The following is a 16,613-nucleotide window of genomic DNA, read 5'->3' as shown; positions in this document are numbered from 1 at the left end:
TTTCAGTTGACCCTAAGATTGACCCTAAGACACTGGCAGGCGAGAGTTGGCTGAGAATGTGTAACAAATTGGTAAGAACTTTGTGGAACCATGGAAGTCCTTGTTGGAAGTCATAGATGCTCTGTATTGTTTAGTTTGGGAGAATATTACTAAGAATGGTTAGTATTTGCCACTACATACCATGTGCTTCATGCAAAACTATTCTTGCAGCAACCCTACACAAAGATGCTGTCATTCTCTAGATGAGATTTAGAGGTACTGAATAATTTGCTGAAGATTATGGAGCCAGTGAATGATAGAGTGCAGTAGGGGTGAATAGAAAGTAGGTAGGTTGATGAAGAGACAGATTCATTTGTTCATTCAGGCAACAACAATTTATTGAGTATCTACTTTGTGCTGGGTACTATTTGAGGATACAGAGATGAACAAGAGCAGACACCTTACTGTCATGCATCTGGCTTGCTGGAGGACAAGACTGTTCTCCTAAAGAATATGTACTTACGAACTGAAATAAGAGCTCCCAAAAGGTGGCCTGTGGTTCCTGGGATTATTGTGCGGAAGAATGTGCTCTGGCTGAGGAATCAGCAGAACTGGAGCTAGTAGGAGTTGACTCAGGGAAGAGGGTCAAGGGAAATAGACACAGTGGGGACAGAGATGACAGAAGCCTCTGGCAGTGTGGCATGGTGCGACTGCTTCCAGCACCTACCCTCCTACCCTCTTCTGTTCCTTACACGGAAAGACAGTGCTGGATCACTCTTGGGCTGTTAGTAATGTATTAAAACAGGCCTTGGGTATTGCCATCAGTGCCCGTCACATGTCAGAATAAAGGGTGAGCTACAGAAGTCAGTCTTACCTTCTAAGGGCTTAGGGTGAATAACCCAAAGAGTAACTAGAATGTGTAAAAGGATGAGTTATAAATGTAACAAATGCATAGGTAGAGAGTAGCCTTCCTTTCATGGGTATTCTTGAAGGCCTTATGACATCCTGGGAGATGAGGGTTTAGAGAGACTGACGAGGTCACTTATCTCCATGGGACCCATGGTTTTCTTTTTCTGACATCCACTTCTATTTGCTGACTCCATTGTGTTATTGTCCATGATTCTATTTCCTTGTTGGATTGATTCTATGCTCTTGTCACCTTCAGGACCTCCTTCCCTGGGACAGGAGAGAGATGTCTTTTTCCTGAGGAACTCAGCCAGTGCTAGAAGGAGTGGCTTCTGGCTGTGCTGTGGCTGCAGGCCCTGCCTTTACCCTCCAGTCCAGGTAGCCTGGATGGGTGCTAATAGAAGTCAACTTGCAGAACATTTCCCACCCACCACCCTCCCCTCAGGGCTCCTCCTCTCAGGCTTGGCGCCTGGTAGTCTTTCCGCTTTCCCTCTCCCCCTTATTTATATCTGACTGTGGGATAGTATGTTTGCAAGAGGGTTATACAATTGGTGAGCAAGTAATATTTTGTGGTTTTCATTGGCAAGACCCTTGAGCTGTCATTTCTACCCCTTCATTTACCTCTTTTAGTCTCACCACCACCTTCCTAGTCATTCTGAAGTCCCGAAATCTCAGAGTGGTGTTCCTAGCTTCCTGTTCTTTTTCTCACATCTAATGAGGTATCAGGCTCTGAAACCTTTGCCTTTTTTCTCTATGATTCTCACCCTACTTTAGGCCCCAATTTTTTGCCTTTTCATTTATTGCTTCTGTGAGTTGGGTTCAGTGCATTGTTCCCTGTCAGTAAAATGCAGATGGTGAGAGTACCTGTCTCCCAAGGCCGTTGGGGGAGTAAGCAGGATATACTACAGAGTGTACATAAAACAGTGCCCAGGACGTGGTTGGTCTGCCGAGGTGTTGCCCTCCTTCAGTCTTTGGCCAGAGATGCCACCCCTAGACACTCCTTTCACGTGGCCCCGCTCTTGCTCAGTCTCCACTCCCCTTATATCTAATCAGCATCAGTCGCTAAATGAGTGTGCAGGCTGGCTACCTGGGTATGGTAAGAGAGACTTATAGTTTATGTTTCTATTGCATTCTTTTAAATTTTCTGTTTTTTGAGTATATCTTATCCTGTATATTTCTGAGTGAGGGTAAATTTGTAAATAATGACTGATAGAAAAGAGGAGGCAGCCGAGTTTGTGGACCGTGTTGTGGAAGGTGAGATCCAGACCTCACGCCTGGCATCTCTTTTGGCTGCCCTACCCTGGCAACCCTGACCTCCCTGCCAGCCTCCCTCCTGTGACCCCCTTCACTCTCCTGCCCCACCGCATGCCTTTTGATTTCCATGTTATTGCTCGTCTTTTTCCCTGCCCCTACGATATCTCCCTCATTCTCCCATTTTCTTTTCTTACACAAAAGTTCACCTTAAATGCCACTTGTTCCATCAAGCCTGCCAGGACAATTCTAGCTTAAAATGCTGCCTCTAAACTCCCTAAATGTTCTTTGTTAGTACTGCTCATTTGGCCCCTGTTGTTTTCTATATTGCGTTGAGACTGGTTGCAATGTTATTTCTTTGTTCTGTAGTTATTCTGTTAATTCTTACATGGACCTGTCTTCAAATTATATTTCATTTGCTGACTTTAATTTGAGCTGTTTTGTCATTTCTCTCATTTATCATTTATCTAGAGACACATACCTATACTTTTTAGGTGACATTAATATATCTATTTTTTATCTCAGTAATATATAATTCTTTACTCTAAGGAAAAGATTCATTTGTGAAATTTATGATCTGAATCTCCTTGGATTTGACAGCATGCTTTAGCTCGAGGCAGACATTTATCTACGGTGCGTTAATGAACATTTTTTTAATGTGTAGATTCATTATTTTCTTTTACTCGGGATGACATAAAATCATAATCCGTGTGTTGAATGCCTTTATTTCAGCAGTGAGAGTCTGGAGTGCTGCACAGGCTCCTGGGGAGGTCATTCTAGTGAGGAAAGCTGGCGGGCAGACAGAGCAGATCCATTTAATCTGGTGCCTTGTCCTCAGATGCAAACATGGCTGTTTCATCCACCGAGTTTCGTCTGTTTGGGGGAACAGCTGTGCAGTCGTTACAGACACCATTGGACTTGGCGGCAGGAGACATACGTTTAAATCTTGATTCCGTCACCTGCTGGTTGTTTGAATTTGACTCAGTCATTTGACCTTTTAAGTCATTTAAGCTCATCTGCAGAGTAAGCTTAATAATCTCTATATCAGAGTTGTTATGAGAATTAATTGAGATATATTCTGTGAATGTGCTCGCTACCTGGGAGGTTGTTCATAAATGCCTATGTGAAGGAAAAGAGAAATAGGAATCTCCTTGATGGTTGCTGAGGCTTCTGAGGCAGTGCATGTTCTGGGGAGAAGCAGACAGATGGGTTCAGAGAGGGCACCAAACTTAGTCTTAAGACTGAAGGCTGAATGTGGAGTTGGCCTGGGTTTGAGGCTTGTCTCTACCAGATCGTCTGTGAGCTCCCGAGGGAGTATGAAGATTAATTACTTCATCTTTGTAAAGTGCTTTGAAGGTGAAAAGTGCCGCGTAAGTGGGATGGTTGACTTGCTATTGGAGATGTAATAATGGTGGCACCATATTCTGGCAGTCCTGCCTGTCTTGGACATCAGTAACAGGAAGTTTTAAGATATTTTGCTTGATGTGAAAGACAGGATCATTGGACAATTTGTGGAAGAAATTCTTTCTGTATTCTTGCAGATAACAGCTTTCTATTTCTAACCAGCTGAGGAATGTTAGGGATGTTTAAGAAGCCACAACCTCATCCTGTGGCTTCTTGGACATCTTCTGCTGGGGCTGTCTGGTTATAAATCCTGGCCAGCTTAGGTGGAAGAGCAGTTTGCCGGCTTTCAATGCTTTGAGGGTTCTGGCTAGGGACTTTTTTCAGTCTGATCCTGCATAAGTGAAGGGAGAATTTGAGTGTTGAGTGGCAGTTCAGTAGCTGATGAGTACAGTAACAAAGGGACTCACAGAAGGTGAGTTTTACCCTTTCTGGGGAGAGTTGGGGAATCAAGAAAGGTTTCAGAGAGCTAGTGGCACATGAGCTGGGCTCTAGGAGTTGAGCCATAGTTTACCAGGTGGGAAAGGGCACTATAGTGAAAGGAATAGTGTCTGCTGCTGTGTGGAATGGCACACCTGAATGGACCCACTCCCAGTTCCCCCGCCATACCAAGCTTCCTGTGGATTGCACAGGCTTTGTTCCCTCTTTGAGGAAGCCTCGAGGTCAGATGCTTGGTGTTTACCTCAGTGTCTGCAAACAAGTTGAGCTTGAGAACTGCATCCATGCCCAACCCTGTCTCCCTGTGATATTCTGACATTGCCCCCATGAGGGTAGCTGTTTTTAGCTGACACTATAAGCCGTGTGGGGCCAGATGAAGCTTTGATACCAAACACAGAGTATGTAGTAGATTTGTCTAGAATTTAATATGCATTACTTGGTGTTTTGTCTTTTAAGCGAAGTTTTTCTTTGTTAAAACAAACATGTATAAAGAATTTATACAGCGCACATGGTTATGCATATTTATTGCAGAGAATCTGTTAATAATCTATGCCTCATCGGATTTAGCATTTCTGTTGAAATAACAAATGCGGCACTTGGTACAACTGAGTGAGTTTGCTGAATTTTCTCTTATCTGGAGAAGAAAGTCTATGTCTCCTTTTTCAAACTTCATTTTCTTCTATGATCTTCACACTGGCCAGCTTCCCATGTGGTGCTGGGGAGCCAACTGCTTTTCTGGCTCCAAATGATTTTGTCCTTTTTTTTTCTTTCTCTCACTGCCTTTCTTCTAGTACACATCGATGCTTGCCTTGGGACTATTAGAATTGCTCCTCTGGGTAAGAGCACAGGCTGTGAGAGGTCCTCTTGTGTTACATAGAGGGGAATACATGAAGCCAGCTATTAATTAAGAATAAAGATCTAAAAGATTGAGGTATGGAGAACTTCAGTGAGAGTAAAGGGCCCCTCGGTGGGGGTGAGAGGTAAGAGAGCCTGAGAACAGGTATCTAGGCAAAGCACGAGGAGAGGGTGTGCAGTCGTAAGTGTGATTGAAGTTTATCTGTAGTAGTAAGCATATTTCTGGCTGTGTACAGGGCAAGAGCATATGCTTTAGAATCAACCTGTTTCGTTACTGCTCTGATACTTAGCACTTGTTTGGTCCTGGCAAATTGTGGTCTTGAGCAGGGCCAGGATGAATATTGCTTTTCTAGTTTACAGCTTTCTTGACCACTTGTTTGATCTCTGAACCTTGGTTCCATATCTTTAATAATGTGAATACCCGCTCCCTTCTTTACAAGAAGAAAAGAAGGCTCTTGGTACAGAGTAGTCAGTACTAAAGCAAATGCTCACATTTTCTCTAGTAATTCATTGCCTACCCATGAAAGTGCGGCTGTGGAATGTAGCCTTAACTCAAATAATGTTTATTTTTAGAAACTGGCAAGGTGTTTACTTGGGGCCGAGCAGACTACGGTCAACTAGGGAGGAAGATGGAGACTCAAGAAGGGTGGAAGCTAGAAAAGCAGGATTCATCCCGCCCCTGTGCAAGACCACGGAACAGCACACCTTCATCTCTGCCTTGCCTGATGGGAGCTGTGGAGGTAGGAGGTGACTTCTCACAGACGCAATGTGTCTCTTTCCCTTGTGTTCCAGGGGTGTGTTTAGCAAGGGTTGCTGTGTGCCAGGCTTGTCATTGGCTCCATGTAGGAATCCAGAAGGGTCTTTGTCCCTAAGGAGCTCATGGTTTAATATGGTAGAAAAATAATTTCTCCACTTACGCGAGAGACTGCACCATAAAGCAGACTGTGTTACTCCTTTTAGGTACAGAGTAGTGTTTTGGTTTCAATGGGAGGAGTGAGAAATGAATTTGGGGTACATGGGCCGGACTGGGCTTAGAGAATGACCTGGCTCTGCGCTGTGCTTTAGAGGATGAATCAGACTTGAGCAAGCCGTTGTAGGAGCTAAGGTGGCTTTTAGGTTGAACAGCTTGAGCAGTCACGGGAGTAGGAATGTGGAGATGTTTTGAGGACCACTGATGGCTAAATTTGACTAGAGCATGGGGCAGTTTTGAGATAATATTAGAAAGATGGGTTGGGATGGGATCAAGGGAGCCTTTAGTACTGAGCTAAGTGTTTTAAACTTCTGTTTATATTTCCCAGTGTAGAAAACATTGTAGTTCTGTTGCTTATTCAAGCCTCTCTGGTTCTGGTTCTCTGAATTGGCTTGAATTTCTGCATTTAAGGCAAGAGTCTTTAATTTCTCCATGTGTGTTGCTCTTACTAAATTTTACTTCACTCTCTTTTTAAAAAGAAAAGGTTAGGTTTTTGGAGAAGAATGGCCACACAGGAAATGTGCCTCTGCACCTTAATGAAGGAATTCAGTCTTCATTCAGAGTCTATCAAAAAAATTAATAAGCTAGTAAAACTTGTGTAATTAGCATCACACTAATTACAACCCTTTGCATACCTGGAGGGCTTCCCTCTCCGTACCTGGAGGGCTTTCCTTCCTCAGGGGTCTAGTGGTGTCCTCCTTCTGGGTATGTAGGTCAGTTTTCAATTTCTGCCTTGCATTCCAGCTCTGGTCCTTTGGGCCCTTTCTTAGTGCTAGGTTGGGTCTTTTTTTTTTTTTTTTTTCCTCTCTTTGCTTTTGATTGGACAGGTACTAAATAATTCCATAAAGACCATTTGTACTTGATGATAATTAATAATCACCATAGTTATACCACCTTAACATAACTGAATTCTTTTTTGCATATGCACATGTACATACTTCTGCAAGGTTGTGGTGATAGTGTTTATGATGTTTTGTATTCAGTCTTTGTTTATTTTATCACAAATGTTTTGTTGTGTTTCCTGTTTGTCTTTAAAATGATCGCTTAAAGTGGCTATGTAATAATATTACATGATTAGAAGGTTCTGGGATTTTCCAAACCATCCTTTAGATGTTGGGCATTTAGATAATTTCTTTTTCTTTTTTGTTTGTTTGTTTGTTTTTGGTTTTGGTTTTTCTCCGGTACCAGGAACCGAACTCAGGACCTTGCGCTTGCCAGGCAGGCGCTTTTGCCGCTGAACTAAATCCCCAGCCCCTCTTTTTCTTTTTATAAATTTATTAATCACTGTGTGAATTCTGCAGTGAATCCCTGTTAACTGTTTTCTTAGATCTTAGGGATGAAGATATAGGAGCAAAGGCTATGAACATCTTTATGACTTTTGCTGTATTTGTCTAGATTCTGACTCTCGACAGTAGTGAATTCCCCAATATATGGGGAATTGATATTTAAACTGGTGTTGTCTGCTTGTGACCTTAGGGACCAAGAACCTGGCACATAATGCCTTAGACCAGTGATGGTGAACCGTTTAGCGATTTCAGTGATACAAACAGTCCACTAGAGCACATGTGCCATAGATTCACCATCACTGCCTTAGACTCTTGAGCTTTCCTTTGCCTTTTCTAGATGATTTGAGACATTGGGGTTGGGTAGCATAGTACCAGAGGCACAGAGATTTCATAGATTTTCATAGTTTTTTTCTGGTTCTTTTGGCAAGATGAGGATAATAATTGCTGAGATATACCTTACAAAATCACACACAAGGTATTGGTGAGGATAATAGGTATAGTTTTTGGCGTGCAGTAGGCATTCAGTAGCCTATTCAGTTGCCTATTCAGGCATTCAGTAGCCTATTCAGTTGATCCCACTGTCTTTGCCCCATCAAAGCCTTTTCATGCCCTCTGATAGCCACATTTACAGCACTGTGGCAGACATGGCCAGTGCACATAGGTAGCCTAACAGCCTACATGGGTGTGACCTTTATGTGTCTTCTTAGCGGGATGCTGTGACGCATGATCTTGAGCTCTAGAGCTCTTTGCAGCTTCATTTCAGTGCTCTCCTTCTCTGCTCCAGTCTCTGCGGTGCTTGGGTATACTCTGTTCTCCCCGTAGGTTAGGCTGTTGCCCACTGGTAAATTGATTCTAGGAATTATGTTCAGCTGTTAGTCCTCAGATCTGGCCTATGAGGCATCTATTTGTCTGAGACCCAGAGAGAACCAGCCAGTAGGCAGCTTTTGGGAGTAGATTCACCTTAGAAAAGATGGGAGCTGTACTGAGCCAGGTGTTATCCTGGTGAGGGGTTGGTGCAGGGACACTTGGAGAGGTAGGAGTAGCCCCTTAGACTAACCTGACAGTTCTGGGGCCGGGGATGTGGCTCAGTGGCTCAGTGGCACAAAGCCTGCCTGGCAAGCACAGGGTTGTAAGTTTGATTCCCAGTACCAAAAAACAAAATAAACAAACAAACAAAAGAATAAACTGACAATTCTGAACTTTCAGTGACCTGTGTGTGATACATAGCTAACCAGTTGCCTTAATATCCATGAAATTGCTTTTAATAACTAAGGGATAAGCAGGGAGAGGAGCAAGCTCTCTGGGCTGGGCCCTCCTATAGGATGTCTGCATGGAAAGGTCCAGGGGAAAGGAAAACACAGGTAGACCTGCAGGACTGTGGTAAAACCTTCCCTTCCCAGGAATGAAAGAAAGCGAATAAATACAAAGGTACTTGTGCTTATTGTGGGCCAGACAATATGCTAAATGCTTAACAGATACTATTTAACTTCATAATAAACCTGTTCCCATGTGTTAAGATCACTATTTTATGACTAGCACACTGATAAAACTTACAATGGCTAACTCATCAGGCTCTGGATCATACAGTAGGGGGACTTGAAGACTTGAAGACTTCACCTATAGAGAAATTACATATGTGTGAAATTTGTGTGTCTCATGCACAATCTTCTTTACCTCAGGTACTGGGTCTCTTTAGCCCCTTTTGGAAAATTCCAGGGATGGCACAGTGATTCATATTTATCCACCTATGCATGTGTCAGTACAGGGTGTATGTGAACAGGTTTTTGCTACTGAGCAGCAAATGTATACGACAGTGGCCTTTTGCTTTCTAAGCCTGGGTGGGCTGCTACCTGCACATTTCCTGTGGGACATTTGTTCTGTCTTCCACCCAGAGGTAGAAGCCTGCTTTGCACACTTAGGCAGAAGTGTGTGTGCTTAATGGCTACATTGGGGACTCCCTGAGTTTCTGAAGCAGCTGGAATTGGGTGTCTGGTGTGTTAGTGGAAACATCAGGAGATCTGTTGAGAGGAAGCCTCTGAGGGGTTAAGATCTCGATTGGGAGTTAGCAGACTTGTGTTCTAGCATTGATTCTTCCCTGAGTGAATTTAGGTAAGCCCCCTTCCTCTCTTGGTTCTTGCTTTCCCCATATGTACACTCAGATGACTTAGTATTTTTTATAGATCTAAGTCTTTTCCATCTATAATTCTACTTAGTGGAAGTGATCACTATTTAAATATGTAATAACTTTGGCCTCTGCAGTTTCTCAATTTGTTTTCTTTTACTAATAATAATAAATGTTAACTATAATAATAATTGTTAGTGGTTCTGGGAATTGAATCTGGGCCTTTCATGCTAAACCACTTCCCAGCCCTTCTTTATTTTTATTTTTTGAGACAGGGTCTCACTAAGTTGCTAAGTTGCTCAGACTGGGCTCAAACTTGAGATTTTTCTGCCCTAGTCTGTGAGACTCCTGAGATTACAGGTATATGCCACCATGCCTGGCAGTTTCTTAGTTTCTTAGTCAAGGTCACTACTCCCTAGCTGCTAGTTCTCCTTTGGCAGACCTGGGAATGTTAGTTAATTTAGAAGTTCTGGGCCTTAACACTACTTCAGCCTTGCTCTGACTCTTTGACCTGGCCTGTACTCTGCCTTGGTTCTTATTCGCAAGTCAGCTGAGTGTAGGGCTTACTGTGATGTCTTTGCTGCTTAGTGCCTAGACCTCAGCAGGGTGCCCCTGTTCTCTGTTCAATACCTGGTGTTTCCAGGACCAGATCCTTGCCTGGTCTTCTTGTTTAGCTGTGCTTCTAGTTTCCATGGTTGTGCCCTTATTGCGTGGGATGAACCTTGGTGACATTGCTTTGTCCACATTGTCTCCACTGTTTTTTTGTGTGCGCACTATCCCACCTTTTCTGTTGTCCTTGGTCTCTGACATTTATCTCTTTCTTGACTCTGAGGTCTTGCTCTTTCAATATTCAACTCCATAAACATTGGTTAATATCTGCTGTGGGCCGGTGTTGGCCACAGGGGTGGTAGGTGGGAAGGTGGATACAGTCTTTAACCTCAAAGAACTCCCAGCTATATAAGGAAATAAGATACTGCACAGAGTGAAAACAGCAGTAAGTCTGATAAGACGTAGGTACAAAATGCCCAGGGAGCAGTGGAGATGGAAGGACTAATTCTGAAGACACTAACAAAAAAGAAGTGGTACTTGAACTGAGTTTTTAAAAATGAGGACTGTAGCAAAGGTAGAAAGGCATTCCATGCCAAGGGATAAGATGATTGGAAACCATGCTTCTAGGTCTGCTTTTAGCTCCTGATGCAGTCAGGATGCGCACGCATTCCAGTGAGTGAGCCTCCTTTTGCTGTGTGGCTGCCCTGCCTGTCTCACTGGTCCCATCACCTAGTGTGGGAGCAAAGGAGAGCAACTTTCACATAGGTTGTCTCGTTTGACACCAGCACGATGCTGTGAAATAGGTCAGAAGAGGAATGATTATCTCCATTTTATAATAGAGGAAACTGAGGCCCAGAGAGGCTGGCTGGAAATTCAGAGAAGCTCCAAGACAAACAGCCTAATTGCCAGTGTTTCTGAGGGCCTGCTCTGGGCTCAGTCTTCAGCCACAGTCCTGGGTCATGTTCCTGGTTTGAACTCTGTCCACGTTTGGTTGAGGAACACCAAATCCCAGTGTGTATGTGCATGTGTGCATGTGTGCATGTGTGTGTATGTGCATGTGTGTGCGCGCAGCCACTGTCTTTGGAGCTAGAGCAGGAAATGTGGAAACAGACAAGAGTTGGACTAGAGATTGGGTAATTGTCAAGCCCAGGTGCCATCAGCCCTCATTTTGTTTCAGGACTAAAACTGTTAGAGGATCAACCTGTGCACAGGGTCTAAGTGAAATCTGTCAGAATGAGTGGGAAAGAAGATATTTTTAGTTTGCAGAGTCACTCACTCGGCTGTGTTAGCTGAGGTTTGAGCCAGTCCCCTACACTTCCCACAGTGTTATTTCTGAAGGAGGAATACCACTTGAATGCTGTGTAAAACCCATTAATGAACCTGGAAGTTTCCAGGGTGTTTTTGTCCTGCAGCTCCCTCGGAAGGCTGCCTTTCCTCAATGACCTTCCTTCTTTCCTATATTTAATGCATTTCTAATTTTAAGTTTGTGTCAAGACTGTGGGACTTCAGTGCCCTAAATAACACAGAAATCTACCACCAGCAATCAGCTGAGTCCATAGAGCTCTGACAGAATTGAACACAACCTGGAAAAGCATTCCCAAGTGGCTCTCTGTTAAGTACCCCAGAGCATCACTGCCATTCCTAGAGGAGCCTGAGTTCTCTGACCATGGGATCCTGGGAGTCCAGATGTTTCTTGTAGCAGGGTCTGGTGTTTTATATTTTATTTTTTAATTTTTTTGAGACAGGTTCTCACTATGTAATTCAGGCTGGCCTTGAATGCGCTCTGCTCAGGCTGGCCTCAAATTCACGGTGATCCTCCTGCCTCAACCTCACAAGTGCAAGGATTACAGACCTGCTCCACCATCCCAGCAAGGCCTAGTGTCTTAGAGCTCTCTCTATACATGGCAGCAGTGCTTAAAATGGATACCAATGTTCATGCAAAAAATATTCCTTTGGAGATTAGAAACTCCAGCACATCTGTGCTGCAGCTGCTGCCGGAACAGGGGAATAAATAACAAACCCCAAAGCAGTGGACTGGATCTGTCTATAGGAGTGCTCAGAAGAGAGAAAGAACTACCAGAAAAGGCTGTCATGTTGGAGGCAGGTGGTAAAAGATGGGATACAAGAAGGCATTTACTGCTGCCTACTCTTTTTTTTTTTTTTTTTTTTAAATCTTATTTATATTTATCAGTCTGTTCTTATCCCTAAAATGTAAAATCCAGGAGAGCTAGGGGTTTATTTGTCCTATTCAAAGCTATGTTCTTAGTGTCTGCAACGGCTTCTGGCCCCTTGTAGGTGCTTAGTGAGTTTGTTGATGCTAAAAAGTGAATGAAAAAAATGGTTTGAAGGTGTGTGACCTTCTTTCCCTCCTCTTTTTCCCTCTCCTTCTCTCCAATCTGTGCTTCTCAATTGCAGGCCAATTCAGGAAGAAGTTTTTCTGCATTTTCAGGCATTTGACTGTCAGATGCCCTCCAGAACCAGCACAGATAAGCTTTGACCCTATACTGTGTCCTGGAGTTTCTTACAAAGGCCACTGGTGATGAGGTTCATAGTCCTTTGGTGCTTCACAGTTCACCGTGGACTTTCGTGCATATTCTCCTTTGGGTTGATCCAGCAGAGGCTCGGGCATGCCTGTCTCACTGAGTGCTGCCTAACAGGATGGGGAAGTGGAGGAGAGTGGAGCAGTTCCTGTCTGAGGAGCTTGGGGGTTAGTAGCAGGAATAAGTTGAGTTCATTGCAGGACAAGCAGAGTGTGACAAAGGCAGCAGAGAATCTGAGGACAAAAATATGTTCATTGCATCCCATGTCCTTGGAGACCTTTTCTTGTTGCAGTTTTAGTCCCTGTGGTTTTGTTGGATTCTGTAGGGTTAGAATAGGGAGTGATGACTGGAAAGGTTTCCTGAATTGGAAATCTTGACGTTGAATTAGTTCTCAAGGGAGCTAATGTAAAGTGGCTAGCAAAGACTTACATTTAAAAAGAAAGCAGAGGAAGAGCAGCAGCTATGCAGAGACAAGTATTAATAAGGGAAAGTGAAGGTGTCACAGAAGTGTCCCAGAAGCTAAGGAAACTTCAATGGAAAGGTCAGGGAGGTTGCGGACAGAGACTTCTGGAAGGAAATTCATGGGAAAGTGGAAGCCAAGGTAGAAGCATGATGACTGCGAGCCAAGTGTGGTGGCACATGCCTGTCATTCCAGCACTCTGGAGGCTGAGGCAGGAGGATCACCACATGTTCAAAGCTAGCTTGGGCTACATAGTGAGTTTGAGGTCAGTCTGAACTACCTAGTGATACCCTGTTTCAGACAAACAAAGCATGGCGACTGAGTGGGTGATAGGCAGTAGGTTGCAGAGTGGGGTGTCCTCCACAGGAGATGTGGTAGCAAAGAATGAGAACAGGCCCAGTACCTTGACAGGAGAGCCTGGTTGCAGTTAGTTTGTTCAGCGTGGAGCAACCAGAAGTGTGTCACAAGGTTGAAGGCAAGGATTAGAGAGAGAGAGAAAATGCTTATGAGCAGAGCTGCACAGGTGTGTGTGAGGGTTGGAACCAGGCCCCTGTGGAGAGGAGAGGTAGGGCTGAGATCACAGCAGAGGGGTCAGTTCCCACAAGAAGAGGGAGTACTTTTTCTTTCTTTTAACTTAGGATATGTGAAGATGGAAATTTTGAGGTGGAGAAGATAATATTTTCATTGAAATGTATTATTCTTAGTCATTGTGTTGATGTGAATTTTATTTATTTATTGAACAAATCTTTATCGTTTTGTGGGCCATGTATAGTGCAAGGCACCAAGAATTCATAAATAAAAGATAAAGATGCTGCCCGGTACTACAATATGGTATTTACTAGCAATACAGTAATTATTACATCTATCTCTAAATCAAACTTTGAGTTCTTTGAAGGGTGGACATGGTCTTACCTGTCTTTGTATAATTAGAGCCTGGTCAAACTAGTGTTAGAAGTGTGCTGAAGCATGTGCAAGCTTATGTTGGATGGATTAAATCTTCCTAGTTAGACTGAAGGCCAGATCTGCTGGAGTGAAGAGGTGAGTACTGGGAGGGCTCCAGGAAGGGACTAGCTCCCTTGACTCTGTTGTGGGTCCATCCAGTGGAGTCTAGTCTAGAAATGAGAGAAGGAACACACCATTATTGGCTTTGACGTCTGTGTGGTGGATGTTGCTGTTCTCATTCTGGAGGCAAGGAAACATTTTCAGAAAGAAAGCTAATGCGAACTCAAAGTCACACAGTAACGGCAGAGCAGAATGGCTGTACCTGGCTCTCAGGCTTTGCCATCTTATTGCTAGCCCCATAGACGAACACCTTTCTCTTTAGCGATTTCTCATCAGACTGTGACCCTGGGCTCTGGCCTGCACTGGTGATAGTTGAGTATATTAGTCAACTTCCCTGTTGCTGGACATGATACCTGATGCCCACAATTTAAAGGAGGAAAGAGTTAATCCGGGTGACATTTTAAGGGGATTTAATCTGTGATTAGCTGGCTCTAAGGCAGAAACATCATGGTGGAAGAGTGTGGTGTAGCAGAGCTGCTCAGGTCATGGTGGCTGCAAAGTGGAGCAGGGGAACAGTGCCAGAAAGGGAGGGTTGAACAACCAGCGATAGATCCCACCTGCCAGTAACACACCCAGATACACTGAGAGGTGTACTCCACCAGCCCTTGGGGTGGATCCCACCAGAAGTGAGCTCCCCCAGTCCCCAGGGTGAATCCCAAAGCTAATCAACTTGACACTACCCAACCACTACATTGGGTCTAACAGAGATCTAGTGAGATCTCCATTCTGGGTCAGTGTCTTATGAGTAAAAGTGGTGAGCAAAGGATAGCTTTAACAAAGTTTGGGACATTCTTCCCCTCTGGAGCCAGGAAGCGATGCTCAAAGTGAGGACCAGAGCTCCTGCAAAGTGAACCAAAGCCATTCTCAGTGTCAGTGAGGTCCTGAGGTCCTTACAGGATGAAAACACCCAAGTTCATCAGGAAAGCCAGCATGATGAGCTCCTCCAAAACAACCAACAGCTCTTTACAGCTTCCACCAGCTCCCGACAGCCTTTCTCCGCTCCCAACAGCCTAACTTCTTCTCCAGTTCCGCCTCTTATGCTGCTGGCAACAATCCCCAGGTGGGCCTCCCACACCCAGCACCACGCTTACTTAGTTCACCTGGGGGTTATACATTGACCACCAGTTGTCAATCCACTACAGACATTAAAGTTAATTCACCGTAAACCATCGGGCTGGTTGGAATTGGAGGTTGATGGCCAGAGAGAATCTTGAATGCTAAGCAAGACCTAGGTTGGAATTTTTGCTCCATCCTTTTTTTCTCATGTACAAATTGTGTATAATAATGATGTGCTTTACCTTGCCCACAAGGTTTTTGAAAGATGCAAATAAGATATATCAGGGCTTTTGTAAACTGTACAAAAGCAATATTTTGGGGTTCAAGCAGTTCTATGCTTCAGTTACAGGTTTTGTTTTAAGTGTAGATCAGAGCTGTTGCTTTGTCTTAATCATTTGAGATCTTAGAGCAACATAGATAGAGCCATTCTAGATCTTGTAAATCCTTATTAGAATCAAATCCAGTAACGGAGCCCAGATGCTTGCTAACCCACAATCAAACTCCACACAGCTGCTGGGTGTGAATTCCTGTCCAGGCAGCCATCAGCATCCATAGCAAGGGTGCTTCTGGTTTGCTTTCTCTCAGTGGCAGAGGAACCCAGCGGCACTGATTTAAAGTCCCAGTGACCTCATGCATCACCAGTACACTTTGCACAAGTATGACTGCCCCAGGTTTCGCCCAGGGTCATCCTGGAGCTGACCAGCTGTCTTTTGTGGCATTTGACCTTGAAAACTGCTGTCCCATGGTGAAAGTAAATCAAGTAGAGGTTTCAATGAAAACAGAAGGCAGCGAGTGTTTAAGCAGCCTGTAGTGGGTGGATAGGAAAGGCTGCAGGGACTATGCATGATTGGTTGGCCGACGGATAAAACTACCGTGGTCTCCACCACTGTTCTGCTAGCTTGGACTCCCATTATCTGGTACCTGTTTGTAGTGACAGCCCCGTAGTTGGTAACCCTTGTCTCTGGCTTGGGTCACCAAGCTGCCCCCATCCAGTTGCCAAAGTGATGACTAAAAATATGTTTCATTATGCTTTGATCTTACTTTATAGAAAAGATCCTTAGAAAACATAGAACACAGAACTGGAGGTATAGCTTAGAGGTAGAGTACTTGCCTATGTACTAGAGATGGGAGTACTGTCCAAGGCCCTGGGATTTGATCCCTGGTGTTGCAAACAAAAACAAACCTCAAACCAAAAACCAAACAAATAACCCAAAATGTATGTATTCCTACTGCAAACATTTATACTGATTGTATGGAGGAAACCTTTAAGAGATGAAGGAAAATAATGTCCAGCCTCTCTTCATGAGGTGAGAAACACGCAATCTAAATTTCCCAGCCAGTGTGCAAAGAATGGAGTTGAGTATGAACTGCAGGGTTACTTTTGACCTTTTGCACCTCTGTCTCATCTTGATTGTTGTCCAGTACACAGTAGGTGCTCAGGAAATGATTGCTGTAGGGATGAGTGTATGTCCTTATTTTTTAATGGCATCTGACCCTGGCTAAAGTCCAAAATCTCTGGTTTATTGTAAAAAGCTCATATTAGTCCAGGCCCTGTCAAAATATCCAGCCTCACCTTCTACCAGTCTTTCCTTGTATTGTGCAGTTAGCGTTAGTCCATCCATGCCAAACCAACAAAGGCATCTTGTAGTTAGATCCTTCTGGATCTTTGCACGTGCTGTGCTTTTTCCCTTTGCCCATAGCTGCTCATACAACTACTACTTATTCCCCAGTGGATAAC

General features: G+C 44.0%; 1 protein-coding gene across 10 annotated transcripts in view; it reads left to right on the top strand.

Annotated features, from left to right (window-relative positions):
• The window catches only part of Sergef (secretion regulating guanine nucleotide exchange factor), a 217,296-nt gene that overhangs the window by 41,773 nt on the left and 158,910 nt on the right, over nt 1-16,613 (top strand). For all 10 annotated transcript variants that reach the window (XR_260219.1, XR_001233168.1, XR_001233167.1 and 7 more), the window contains one exon: nt 5,404-5,570. Coding sequence is in view for 2 of the 10 variants with exons in the window: in XM_005380392.1 (XP_005380449.1) it covers nt 5,404-5,570 (167 nt within the window). In the remaining 8 variants the exon portion in view is untranslated. The remainder of the gene's footprint in view (nt 1-5,403; nt 5,571-16,613) is intronic.

Source organism: Chinchilla lanigera, unplaced genomic scaffold, assembly GCF_000276665.1.
Source record: "Chinchilla lanigera isolate Chin_1 unplaced genomic scaffold, ChiLan1.0 scaffold00013, whole genome shotgun sequence".
In the NCBI taxonomy this organism is placed as follows: Eukaryota; Metazoa; Chordata; class Mammalia; order Rodentia; family Chinchillidae; genus Chinchilla; species Chinchilla lanigera.
The sequence above is the reverse complement of the archived record's forward strand: the minus strand, read 5'-3'. Positions and strand labels throughout refer to the sequence as shown.